The 11,992-nt window shown below is 48.4% G+C and overlaps 5 protein-coding genes across 5 annotated transcripts; 3 read left to right on the top strand and 2 right to left on the bottom strand.

Annotated features, from left to right (window-relative positions):
* Window positions 1-181: 181 nt before the first annotated feature.
* FOBCDRAFT_259693 (uncharacterized protein) lies at window positions 182-1,926 on the top strand. Its single transcript, XM_031179084.3, has 3 exons — window positions 182-568; window positions 627-1,203; window positions 1,253-1,926. The coding sequence occupies exons 1-3, from the start codon at window positions 341-343 to the stop codon at window positions 1,705-1,707; spliced, it is 1,260 nt and encodes a 419-aa protein (XP_031044971.1). The 5' UTR covers window positions 182-340; the 3' UTR covers window positions 1,708-1,926.
* Window positions 1,927-4,927: 3,001 nt separating this feature from the next.
* On the top strand, window positions 4,928-6,883 carry FOBCDRAFT_133675 (Septin-domain-containing protein; the record flags this gene model as incomplete). Its single annotated transcript, XM_059607908.1, has 5 exons — window positions 4,928-5,396; window positions 5,432-5,485; window positions 5,539-5,682; window positions 5,734-6,200; window positions 6,248-6,883. 5 exons carry the CDS (start codon window positions 4,928-4,930, stop codon window positions 6,881-6,883), a joined length of 1,770 nt encoding a protein of 589 aa, XP_059464674.1.
* A 797-nt stretch (window positions 6,884-7,680) lies between these two features.
* FOBCDRAFT_220935 (mitochondria fission 1 protein) lies at window positions 7,681-8,906 on the bottom strand. Its single transcript, XM_031179081.3, has 4 exons — window positions 8,676-8,906; window positions 8,604-8,622; window positions 8,454-8,547; window positions 7,681-8,402 (listed from the first exon to the last, which is right to left on the bottom strand). The coding sequence occupies exons 1-4, from the start codon at window positions 8,692-8,694 to the stop codon at window positions 8,073-8,075; spliced, it is 462 nt and encodes a 153-aa protein (XP_031044968.1). The 5' UTR covers window positions 8,695-8,906; the 3' UTR covers window positions 7,681-8,072.
* A 108-nt stretch (window positions 8,907-9,014) lies between these two features.
* Window positions 9,015-9,947, top strand: FOBCDRAFT_318322 (Spc24 subunit of Ndc80-domain-containing protein). Its single transcript, XM_031179080.3, has 2 exons — window positions 9,015-9,167; window positions 9,216-9,947. The coding sequence occupies exons 1-2, from the start codon at window positions 9,141-9,143 to the stop codon at window positions 9,792-9,794; spliced, it is 606 nt and encodes a 201-aa protein (XP_031044967.1). The 5' UTR covers window positions 9,015-9,140; the 3' UTR covers window positions 9,795-9,947.
* A 29-nt stretch (window positions 9,948-9,976) lies between these two features.
* Window positions 9,977-11,089, bottom strand: FOBCDRAFT_29779 (uncharacterized protein). The gene has a single exon (XM_031179079.3). It carries the CDS (start codon window positions 10,921-10,923, stop codon window positions 10,159-10,161), a length of 765 nt encoding a protein of 254 aa, XP_031044966.1. The 5' UTR covers window positions 10,924-11,089; the 3' UTR covers window positions 9,977-10,158.
* Between the last annotated feature and the right edge of the window lie 903 nt (window positions 11,090-11,992).

Raw genomic sequence — 11,992 nt, forward strand, 5'->3', positions numbered from 1 at the left:
TGAACTGTTCTGAGCGATTACCAATTGTGTGATTGGTTGGCGATGTCTTGTTCAGTAGTACCTATCGCACCACGGAAGCTCCGCGGGGCAAGTAAGTCACTCCTAGCAGCCAAGCCTGGGCCAAATCCCGATATGATGCGTTGTAGGCGATCCCGGAGCCCATGGAGATGCGTGCATCATCGCCGTCGGCACTAGTTGCATGTACGTAACATAAGATTTCTTTACACCCCTCAGCTGTTTTATGATTCCAAACCTCGCACCACTTCCAATTGATCAATAAATTGGATTTTCTTGCCCCTTTCACGCCTTGTCTCTTGAAGTCAGTGACAGTTCATCGACAATGGCTCTGCGAAGATCCGGAGGCCAGCTCTGCAAGAGCATTTCACAGGCCAGTACGCATCGACTTGCGCTACCCCAAATCGCTACTCAGAAGCGATATCTGGCCACTCCCGTCCATCCTGTCACTCAAGATGCTACTGGATCAAAGGGCCCTACGGCTATGGTCTTCCTCAACATGGGGGGACCATCGACTACCGATGAGGTTGGTGACTTTTTGAGCCGCCTTTTTGTAAGTCACTAACGAAACACCGAGACCCCCGAATCATGTATATTAACAACCACCACAGGCCGACGGCGATCTAATTCCTCTTGGCCCTCTACAAAACTATCTCGGTCCATTGATTTCGAAGCGGCGAACACCCAAGATCATCAAGCAATACTCGGCCATCGGTGGAGGATCACCAATTCGAAAGTGGTCTGAATACCAAAACGCCGAGATGTGTAAGATCTTGGACAAGATCTCTCCCGAGACTGCGCCTCACAAGCCCTACGTTGCTTTCCGATACGCGGACCCATTAACCGAGGAAATGTACGAGCAGCTGTTGAAGGACGGCTTTGGAAATGGAAAAGGTGGCCGCGCCGTCGCATTCACACAATATCCTCAGTACTCTTGCTCAACAACAGGTAGCAGCTTGAACGAGCTATGGAAGTGGAGGCACCGACTTGAAGGCAAGACCAACAAGGAGTCTGGTGACGGTACCATTACCTGGAGTGTAATCGACCGTTGGCCTAACCACAGTGGATTGGTCGAGGCTTTTGCCCAAAACATCGAGGCCAAGCTTGCGGAATACCCTGAGGAGCGAAGAAAGGATGCTGTGCTGCTCTTCTCTGCGCATAGTCTGCCCATGTCTGTCGTTAACCGAGGTTTGTTGCTTCGTCTCGTATATTCGTAACAGATACTAACATGATAAAGGTGATCCTTACCCTGCTGAAGTTGCGGCCACTGTCTACGCTGTCATGCAGCGCCTCGGTTTCTCCAACCCTTACCGGCTATGCTGGCAGTCTCAGGTCGGCCCGTCGGCCTGGTTGGGGCCTCAGACCTCGGACAGCGTGGAGCACTACATATCCAAGGGTCAGAAGGATCTCGTGCTCATCCCTATCGCTTTCACATCCGACCATATCGAAACTCTATATGAGTTGGATCAGGAAGTCATCGGCGACAGTGGTCACCCCGAAACTGTCAAGCGAGTTGAGTCTCTCAACGGAAGTCCTGTCTTTATCCAAGCTCTCGCCGACATTGCCAAGGCGCACCTGGCAGCAGGTCAGGCTTGCTCTAAGCAGATGGGTCTTCGATGCCCTGGGTGTAAGAGCGAGAGATGTGCTGAATCGAAACGATTCTTTGCGAGCCAGCAGGCTGGCCTCGCTTGAGATGAGTGAGATAATTTGATCATGCTATGAATTTGAGCCGTCAAAGTCTGGGCAGCTCTTCCCACCAGTGTACTATACCTTTACTAGAAGCGAAAATGTGGCGTGTATCTTAATTAAAACAAGCACTGAAGGGTTCAGTGCTTATTTGACATTTAGAAGACGGTGTGGGGTGTATAGATACAATATTCTACTCGTAAAAATAACAGTTTACATGTCTTATCTTTTTCTGCCTATCCTTTACAGTGCTGTACCATCATATGTGATAAATCCTCGAATCCTAACAATGGATGTTACCAACTTTCGTCGATAAAGTTGAACTTGAAGCCAACTCTGCTACCCTACACTGGTGTATCTGTTGATCACAAGCAAACCTAAAGCCTTATATAGAACTATTGTTACTCCGTATGCCTTTAAGTCTCTACTTAACAAGTAATCTGAGACAATTCCCTGCCTTCGTGTGCTTTGTGGTCACATGAGATGTGCCTATGGTCTCGAAGGTGAAGAAAGATTGAGCCACCCGCGGGGTGTCAAAACACATCTGACGCGGGAATCCGCATTCACCATACAAAATCAGATCTTCACGTCAGACGTTTTCTGACACCCCCTAGAGCCACAACTTGAGCAAGCACGTGAACAACACAACAATGCTCAATATTCCTGAACAATATGCAGAGAATTACGTGAAGGGCAACATCTCAGCAGACATTTAATCAGCCTCATTTAGAGGCTGCTCGGCTCATAATAACACAATAAGCTTGATGCTATTCGTACGCTCTCAGTGACTATGCCTGTATCTACAGCAAATATAATTGCAATACTGCAGATATAATATTCCTGATGTTTGAACTATCAAGTGCTTGGACGTCTTATAGAAAACAATTATCTAAGTTTAGAAACAGTTGGAATAAACATAGGGAATTATGAATGTAGCGATACAATATTAAGTTAAACTATATTGCCAGAGCTTTCATGCACTGCTTTAGAGTAATTGTCTGAAAACTGTGTTGAACACGAAATGTTTTACAGGTCGACACTACTTCACATGACTTTTCTTTCGGACCAGGGACATTTGCCTGGAATGCAATTACACGTTGCGTACCTCCTTTTCACATCCCTTTCTATACAAAACCTGAACTACACGAGTGTAGACGTTTGTGTCGTACATGCAGGAGAAGGGCGTGGAGGTAGTAGCGTGCAGGATTCTCAAGATGATTTTCGCAAGATGCGTTGGGTATTAGAATTATTCGTAGGGCAGATGTAGTATGCTCTTGCAAACCTTATGCAGTCTTACAGTCATTGAAGAAGCTAGAACACAGGGTAATTGATCCCGGACCCACAGAGGGAACAGCTTGAATGGGCCGGATGTTTGATGTTTTGACGAGGGAAGGAAACTAATAAACGAGAACACAGACGTGGGAACGGTTGAGGCGCAACTGGACTTGACGGCGAGAGGGCAATGTTAAAATGACCACGGTAGGACGAGGAGCAAATAAATAGTTCAGAACATGGTTATCCCGTGATCCAATATCAGGCCAGCGTTCTGGCCACGAGAGAAGGGAGAAGATACCCCGACCTCTTCCAGAAACGGTTGATCTGCGTATGTCTTGGAATCTGTCTCCGATAAAGTCCAATTTTGAACGTTCTGAGCTATGCCGCTAGAAAGGAGCCAATGGTCATGAATGGAAAAAATACTGTAGATCAAAGACAAATGACACATGGGAGAGATTAAAGAAGCAATCGACCGTAACTATCAAACAATTCTTTCAAATAGGAGAGAATAACCCCTATCAATACCTAACTTGCAGCATGAGAATGATTATTGATACTTGAAGCACAAGCGAGCTAGGAACAGGTACTTAGAGTAGCATTCCCCTTTTAGAAACAACCTACCTCAGGTGAGCTCCAAGCTTGCCTGGGGAATGGAGCGATGTAAGGAGGTCCGGCCACATCCAGACATTTGTAGGCCCTCACCGATAATTCAAATGATGTCAAGCTTCTGATAGAGGCTCTAGAGGCTGTATCGAGAGTCAATTTTATGGCCGCTTACAACATGATACAGGTATATGCCGACAGCCAAGATGCAGTAATTTGCTTGAGGTGAAGCTAGAGCTCTCCCTCCCCAATCTCCCATCTTACCATTCAACTACCCCTGTCCCGCGCCGTTAATTGGACCCGTGTCCTTTGAACCAATCATACGCACCCATGCAGCACCCTTAGAGGTTCGACAGTAGGCCCTCAGCGACCATGTCCGCTAAATCTCCAGAGCTTGCCCCTGGATCATGTAAGTTGGGAGACCCACACGGGCCTCAACTTGGACTAGCTCGTCTAAACCCCTTTTGCTGCAGCACGGCTGTCTGCCCAAAGGCTGCTCTGCTGGGAGAACAGCACAGCACATCAGAATTTCGTCTCCTTGTTTGGTCCGCTTGTCACCTCCAAAATTTCCCATCCTTCTCCTTCACTTTACTTTCTCTCTTTTTTTCCCTACCCCCCGTTTCTAGCCTCATCATTGCTACTCTTCTCTCGATCGCCTTTTATCGTGCGTGAGAGTAGGTCCCGTGTTGATAAACCCGAGGCCGCCTTCTATTCTTCGTATTCACTCGTTGCGACGCTCATTGACACGCGTCTCCTGGTATTTCCGTGAGTAGCTGTCCTCGTCCCACTCCTTACTGCCCGACCACGATTTCGAGAAGGAACGCCCTCGATCAACTCGATATCTCTTCGACTGTACACTTGTCGTCACATTGTGCTTGTTTCCCGGAGATTCTCAGCCGTCGTTTGGCCCTTCTCGCTGTCACCCTCGACACCACTCCACCAAGCTTGTGTAGCTAGCTGGCCTTTCCCCTGACGTAGCTAACCATCAACTTTCAACTTAGAAACACGCACTTTCCTACGAGCCTTTTCAACTCGACCGTTCTTGATAATTCAATATGGGTAAGATGATTCTTTCTTTTTATGCACGCGCGTGTCAGACCACATGGCACAAGCGACAGGTAGAGACCACGGAAAGAGCCTCCGAACTCGACCACGAGGATGATTTGTTCTCCGGGAGCTCGACAAAATTTTGACCTTTATCCCGTGCAACCCATCGATTTCCGATAAGCTCGACGACATCCGTTTCTGAATCATCTACAATTTCTTGGGTCTATCTTCTTAGCCCCCTTTTTGGTCCTGACAGCATTCCTCGTTGAGAATCAGCACTTCCAACCCCTGAAATTCGATCATGACATTCGACTTGGTACAGCACATAAAGGCTCGCACTCGCAGCGTGCATTTTGACAGAAATCTCATCTTCATGGCAACCACACCTCTCGCCGGATCATCGCCAAAGGCATCGCGGGATTCCAAGCGAACTATTAGTTTTCCATTGAGCCAAGACGATAAAACCCCATCTTCTCCTTCCTCCCCTCGACCCTCGACAGTACGCCACTATCGCAGTATGCTTGACGTGGACATCCAGGATCCGCCGACATTAAGCCCTATGAAGCCAATGTCATTCGATGAACTATATCTCTATTCTGCAACAAGTGGACCAGCTGGAGATGAACGGATAGCTAATGTGAAGCCCAACCGCGACCATCTAACAATCGAGGCTTCTACCAGGGGAAATCGTCGCAACACGAGTTCGGATTATTCACCGAGTCAGGCTCCTCCTTGTGTCTCTGCCTCTGACAGCATAATATTCAATATCAGTGATTGCATCGGATGCTAACATGTGTCCTAATAGCTTCTCCCGGCAGCGAATCTCCGGCGTTGGCCCCTTCTGCCTCGCCTGCTAATGGTAGGCTGATCTTTTACATGAATGTTTCTGCTCCCGTGCTGACTGTCATGTAGTTCCATCTCAGCCACCTCCCCCGGCTGATAACAGAAACATTGTCCGAAGAAAGCTTACTGGCTATGTTGGTTTTGCCAACCTACCCAACCAATGGCACCGAAAGAGTGTTCGCAAGGGATTCAACTTCAACGTGATGGTTGTTGGTATGTGCAAAGATGATTGAAATGTAAACGATCTGACTAACACTGATCTAGGTGAGTCTGGCTTGGGCAAGTCTACTCTGGTCAACACTCTGTTCAACACCTCCCTGTACCCCCCCAAGGAGCGCAAGGGACCCAGCCTCGACATTATTCCCAAGACTGTTACTATCCAGTCCATCAGTGCCGACATTGAGGAGGCAGGTGTTCGTCTCCGCCTGACCGTTGTCGATACACCAGGTTTCGGAGATTTCGTCAACAACGACGAGTCCTGGCGCCCTATTGTCGACAACATCGAGCAGCGATTCGACTCTTACTTGGATGCTGAGAACAAGGTTAACCGCATGAACATTGTTGACAACCGTATTCACGCATGTGTCTTCTTTATCCAGCCCACCGGCCACTCCCTGAAGCCTCTTGACATTGAGGTCATGCGCCGACTCCATACCAAGGTCAACCTGATCCCCGTCATCGCCAAGGCTGATACCCTTACCGACGAGGAGATTGCCGCCTTCAAGTCACGAGTAAGTTATTCGGTTACCAACTTGTGTTCAATTACTAACCAACCAAGATTCTCGCCGATATCAAGCACCATGGCATCCAGATCTTCGAGGGGCCCCGATACGAGCTTGATGATGAGGAGACGATCGCTGAGAACAACGAGATTATGTCCAAGGTTCCCTTCGCTGTTGTTGGTGCCAACAACGAGATCACAAGCGCCGATGGTCGCAAGATTCGCGGTCGTGCCTACCCTTGGGGCATCATCGAGGTCGATAACGAGGAGCACTGCGATTTTGTCAAGCTTCGACAAATGCTCATCCGAACACACATGGAGGAGCTCAAGGAGCACACCAACAATCAACTCTACGAGAACTACCGTACCGACAAGCTGCTCGCCATGGGCGTGTCGCAAGACCCCAGTGTTTTCAAGGAGGTCAACCCTGCTGTCAAGCAGGAGGAGGAGCGTGCCCTCCACGAGCAGAAGCTAGCCAAGATGGAGGCCGAGATGAAGATGGTCTTCCAACAGAAGGTAGCAGAGAAGGAGAGCAAGCTCAAGCAATCCGAAGAGGAACTGTACGCCCGCCACAAGGAGATGAAGGAGCAACTCGACCGCCAACGACTGGAGCTCGAGGACAAGAAGCAGCGCGTCGAGAGCGGACGGCCACTAGAGAAGGAAGGCAAGCGAAAGGGTTTCTCTCTTCGCTAAACTTCCAGCCTCTTCACGATTTGCGGATTCTTTCACTCCTTCGTTATCCATGTCTGAGTACCCATGATGCCCATACAATACCAGCTTGACGCCCCTCGTTGTATTCGATTCTCGTTTCTTTGTCGCCTCTTTCTCTCACCTTTTTTAATTAAGAAACAAAACATTGTCTCCTAATCACATCACATCACATATGCCACATGGAATGATTGTCGTACGGAGACGGAACAAAAGTCATTTATGAAGAATAGTCATGCAAGACGGGAGATGCAGACTATATGGCTTTGCAGGAGTCTCGGTATGACTTCAAGTTGCAGGCAAGCGTTTTTCTCTGACCATGCTTTGAGTCAAACCAAACCTGAGAACCTGTTGGTCTCACCTCTAATCTTTCACATGAGAATACCTTTTGGAGAGAAGAACAGCAGGGAAACTGGCGAAAGGCGTTTCAATCTGCGCGCTTATCGCTAGGAGAGACGTTATAGATGCTAATATGTTTTATGCATCTGGTTCGCCATATTTTTTAGGGCGACATGCTGGCTCCTTGTGCTTTGCCTACACTACCTTGTTGCTCTGCTCACATACTCTGCCTTCAGATACCCCTTTCTTTCCCCTCGGGCTTAATGGTGCCTTGGTCATAGATGATATTAGACAGGATCAGATGGGTGATGCCAAGGAGGTTGTCGAGCAGCAGCTTGTTGTATTTTAGTTGTACGTTTGTTGAGACAAGGATGGTCATTTATGTCTCGATAGATGATATTCCCTAGATGGTGATGCGTCGTCTCTTTGGTTTGTTTCTTAGCTGGCTTGTTCTTGGTTTCCTTAACATTGTTTTATTTGTCTAGCTTTCTTGTTCCAACACCTTTGTCTGTGACGTTGACATGTGAAAATCATCACGTAGCAAGACATGTAGCAAATTTGTACTACCTTGTCGAATGTGACTTTCCAATAGCCGATGTCCTGTCTGTCACCTCAGCATCGTGATGGAATTAGGGTGATTAATGATAAACTGATATAAAATGGGTTAACGTATGTAATAATGGTCGCTTCATTTTGTAGTGCAAGCATATCTCATAATGTCAAGACTCCAAGCGGGCCCAATCCTGAGGTTATAGTGAAGAGTGAGTAAAGTGTCCCCGAAACCGCCCATGCAATATATGTCCCTACACGTTTTCCTCCTTAGCAGTATCGTCATCTACCTCTTCCTAGCATTCCTCAGAATAAATGCTCCCACAACACCGGCCGCAACACCAACGCCACTCAGAATAGCAACGCCCATCAGCCCCTCGCGGGCAACCTTGTCATCAATCAGTTGGCGTAGGTTGGATGCTTGAAGGTTGGCGGGCTCCTTATCAAGAAGGAGGTCGTTGTACCGACGCGCTTCGCCGTAGTTGCCGAGCTTGTAGTTGCCAAGGGCAAGGTAGTAGAGACATTCGCGGCGACGTTCGGGGGAGATGCGGAAGATATCCGAGAGAAGACGCACGCCGAGCTGCTGGTCGTTTCGCTGGTTGGACTTGACGAGGCCCTGATATTCAGTTAGTGTGATGGCTCATAGGTTAAGACGTAGGATGGTTACCCAGGCGTAGTTGAACTTGGTCTGTATGCCAACCATCTCACCCTCGCGCTCATATTGCGCTTTTAGTACATTAAGCTCAGAGGCATTCAGCGGTCTGTTGCCGTCAGTCAGGATATAGAAATCGTCGTATATTCAAAGCAAAGGACTAACGTCTCGGCATCGAGCGCATCTAGCGAGGCTATCAGTATAAGCTAGAATATCGTCATGCAGTTTAAAACTCACATGGTAGTTCGGTAACCATTTTGAGACAAGTCCTCGAGGACAAAGAACGCAAAGGTGTATTCTGTATAGGAGGAATAGGAGTCTTTGTATCAATTATCTTGGTCAGGATCAAGAGGCTTTCGAGGTGGAATGGCAAACGTAACGTAATGGAGGTTGCACGTGTTATTCAGAGGTGGCTCTTTTCGGCTTCACCTTTGCCTGGCTGTGGCGGGCCCGATGACGCTGTGCTGTGTTGACGGGGAAAGCTCGGTTAAATAAGGTGGGGGGAAAGTGGTTGCTGATAAGATAAACTTTGATTGTCGTCGTGACGACGGAAACGTGTTTAGCCCAAAAGGGAGTTGCGTTGGCAAAATACCAAGTTCAGCATCATCACCGTTTAAGACTGTAGAGGAACTCCCTTTTATAGCTGTTATTAACACAAAATCTTTCAAATTTGAGTCAAGCACTCCGAGATAAGCCGCAAAGATGCTGCTCTCCGAAGAACCCGCAATTGTAAGTACTTACTCCTTTAGCCCCATTTATCTAAGCTAACAAACCCAGCTCATTCATCATACCATCGAAAACTTCAACATCGCACCAGACAAACTTGCCGTCTCCCGTGTTACAGAGTCACTTTCGACACTCCAACAAGCTCGCGACCTTCGCGTTCGTGAGGCAGAATCCTCACTGAAGAAGCTCTCTCGTCAGCTCGCCACACACACATCGCGACACGACGACCTCGTTGCGTCACACTCATCAGCGGATCACGCGTCCAACATCGCACGCCTAGACACCCTGAAATTTCGTACCGCCAAAGCTGCCGCTGATGCTGAAACCGACGCTGAGCGCCTTGCTCTGACGGCCGCTGACCTCAAGGCTCGTCTTCGCGAGCTGGAGCTTCAGGGCGTGGAGGGCGATGCGGCAGCTAATGCTCGACGCAGAGATCCAGTTGATGACGAGGTGCTGCTGAGGCTCAAGGTGTATCGAAGCCTGGGCATCGACATTGAGAGGGACGAGAGGGATGGTGAGTGGTCCAAGGCTGTTATTCGGAATGATCGCAAAGGGGACGTGCATGTTGTCAACATGGACAAGAAGTTCTCGCGATTCTTTTACGCAAACTACTTCTGGCAGACTCTCTAAGAAGACAATCCCTTCTTTTTGGTTGGCCAATGTTATCATGATAATTTATTTACGCTGGGTTGGCGTTGGAGGCGTTGCAGATACCAGGAATAGGACATTGCAACCATTATATCATTTCAGTATACGAGCAATGGCAGATTAGAATTCCCGCTGTCGTTTTCTTTCAAAACGGCATTGATATCTTATTTTTGCATCATCATAAATCCAGATAATTGACAAATTCTCGCTCAAACGCCAATGGAAACCCCCATATTACCATTTAACTGTGACACTTTTGGTCCCGTGCCATTTACCTCCTTAACCACAACCTTTCATTAGATCATTATAATAGTTTACACGATCGCGCAGAGAGTCTGAGTCGTTCTTACGCATCGACGACACCCTGAGTCGGGAGTTTTTTCAGTCCCTTTGGAGAAGTTTTGAGGCTTGGAAAGTAACTGTCTATGAATGACTTGTTTGTAAAAGCGATCCGAGGGCCAGAAGGTGTCCTTGTACGGGAGCTATTAGGAGATGCTAAGCGTTTTGCTCCTGGGCTTCGGTTGCGACCCTTCATCATGAGATACCCGCCTTCTCCTGGTGTCGTGGGGCCACCAGATGGAGAACGATGATGATTTCGCCCATGGTGTTGCTTGTCAGGTAATTCAAGTCGTGAGTTTATGGTAGTCCATGTTTCATCGTCACCGCCCAGGCGCCAGCCACCAACACCTTCGAAGTCTCGCTCTGGACCAATGCTTGGTAGTAAGCCAAGTCCCTTTTCGCTGATTGGAGTGGTAGTGCCTGCCGTGGATAGAGCACTGGAGCTTCTTCTATGCCGACGACGTCGCAAAGAGGACTCAAATGCTGTTGAACCAGCAGAAGCAGGTATAGGATTGGTATAGAGCGTTGCAGGTGACGGTTCGAGGAGTTGATGGTGAGGATGATAAGTATTTGGATGGTAAGGGCGAGTCTTACGTCCACCCAAATAATGAGGAACGAAGGAGAGAGCAACGTCGAGATACACTGCCAGAACTCGGAGGATGAGAACAGAGAAAGCGATAGTAGTTGTGATACCAGCGAAGACAGCAAGAGGAACCGTGACAACAAACAGGAAGGGCACGACGAAGGCGTATACAGGGTTGAGGAGTGCCATATTGATGGTGTTACAGAACGAGACTAGCAGCACATGACCACAGCGACTTCGAAGAGTGCTGTATAGAGGCGTGGAGGTTATCGACGATGTAATTAGCGGTTACAGATGGGGGCACGGGCTATAAGGAGAAAGAAGATGTGGAAATGAAAGAATGAGAAGCAAGAGGAAGAAGAAGGAGAACCAAGAGGAGGGCGACTAGTTGGTGTAGAGTACCGATATGTACATAGAATGGATGGATGCCGCTCTAGGACGAGATATGCGTCGACATCCCCCAAAGCCGTGATAGGATAGATTGTTTCCGGGGAGCGAGAAAAGATGCGCCGCGGAGGGGTTAGGTGCTTGAGCCGGCGAGAATGTAGCGTCGGTGTACGGTGAATGTGACTCTACAGGGTTGCATCGAGCTGTAGCTGAAGCAAAGTAGAAGCCGTAATTCTATGTATCTCGGGAGATGGGAAGAAAAGAGGAGAAGGCATAAGGTAAAGGAAAGCGACGGAGGTCTAAGGTGAGGAGGATTACACTTGGAGGAGGCAATCACATGTGAATGGTGTTTCGCCTTGGCCTGGCTTGGCTTAGGTCGGTTTGCATGCTGCACTTGCCCATTTTTATGGTGTCTGAGGTGACTGTCGTACGGCAACGCGACAAGCCACAGGGAAGGATCGTGCGGGGAACCTGCACCAGGAAGAGATGCAAGTGATAGTAAACGGTAGGAGGAAGCTTCATGTTGGCAGAAGGAGGGTCAATGATACCTGCCAGACTGTACAGATAAAGCAACGTCAGTGGTGGAATGCAACGATGAGGAATGATTGCACATCATGACGAGCCTTTCAATGCACTTGCAGTATCAAATCCCTATCACAATGCTGATATATCAATGAACTGAATGACTACATTAAACTTCCGAGTCTCTGCACCCAGTGAGGATCGACTGCAACACAACAGGACCCTGGAATCGGTGGGTATACTAAAAACTGTCCAGCAACTTACAGCAACTTACAGCTTCTGCCTTGCAGCCACTGAAGCCCATTGCTAACCAATATCAACCACACACGTCACATGAGTGATTACAAGC

Source organism: Fusarium oxysporum, chromosome IV (genome assembly GCF_013085055.1).
Source record: "Fusarium oxysporum Fo47 chromosome IV, complete sequence".
Lineage (NCBI taxonomy): Eukaryota > Fungi > Ascomycota > Sordariomycetes > Hypocreales > Nectriaceae > Fusarium > Fusarium oxysporum.

Bases quoted from the DNA above. Each gene is read 5' to 3' on its own strand.
- FOBCDRAFT_259693 (XM_031179084.3), top strand. From the start codon at position 341: ATGGCTCTGCGAAGATCCGGAGGCCAGCTCTGCAAGAGCATTTCACAG. The intron at 569-626 runs GTAAGTCACTAA...CAACCACCACAG, and splicing joins ACTTTTTGAGCCGCCTTTTT to GCCGACGGCGATCTAATTCC. The intron at 1,204-1,252 runs GTTTGTTGCTTC...AACATGATAAAG, and splicing joins CATGTCTGTCGTTAACCGAG to GTGATCCTTACCCTGCTGAA.
- FOBCDRAFT_220935 (XM_031179081.3), bottom strand. The intron at 8,403-8,453 runs GTAACCATCCTA...ACTGAATATCAG, and splicing joins CCAAGTTCAACTACGCCTGG to GGCCTCGTCAAGTCCAACCA.
- FOBCDRAFT_318322 (XM_031179080.3), top strand. From the start codon at position 9,141: ATGCTGCTCTCCGAAGAACCCGCAATT. The intron at 9,168-9,215 runs GTAAGTACTTAC...TAACAAACCCAG, and splicing joins TCTCCGAAGAACCCGCAATT to CTCATTCATCATACCATCGA.
- FOBCDRAFT_29779 (XM_031179079.3), bottom strand. From the start codon at position 10,923: ATGGCACTCCTCAACCCTGTATACGCCTTCGTCGTGCCCTTCCTGTTT.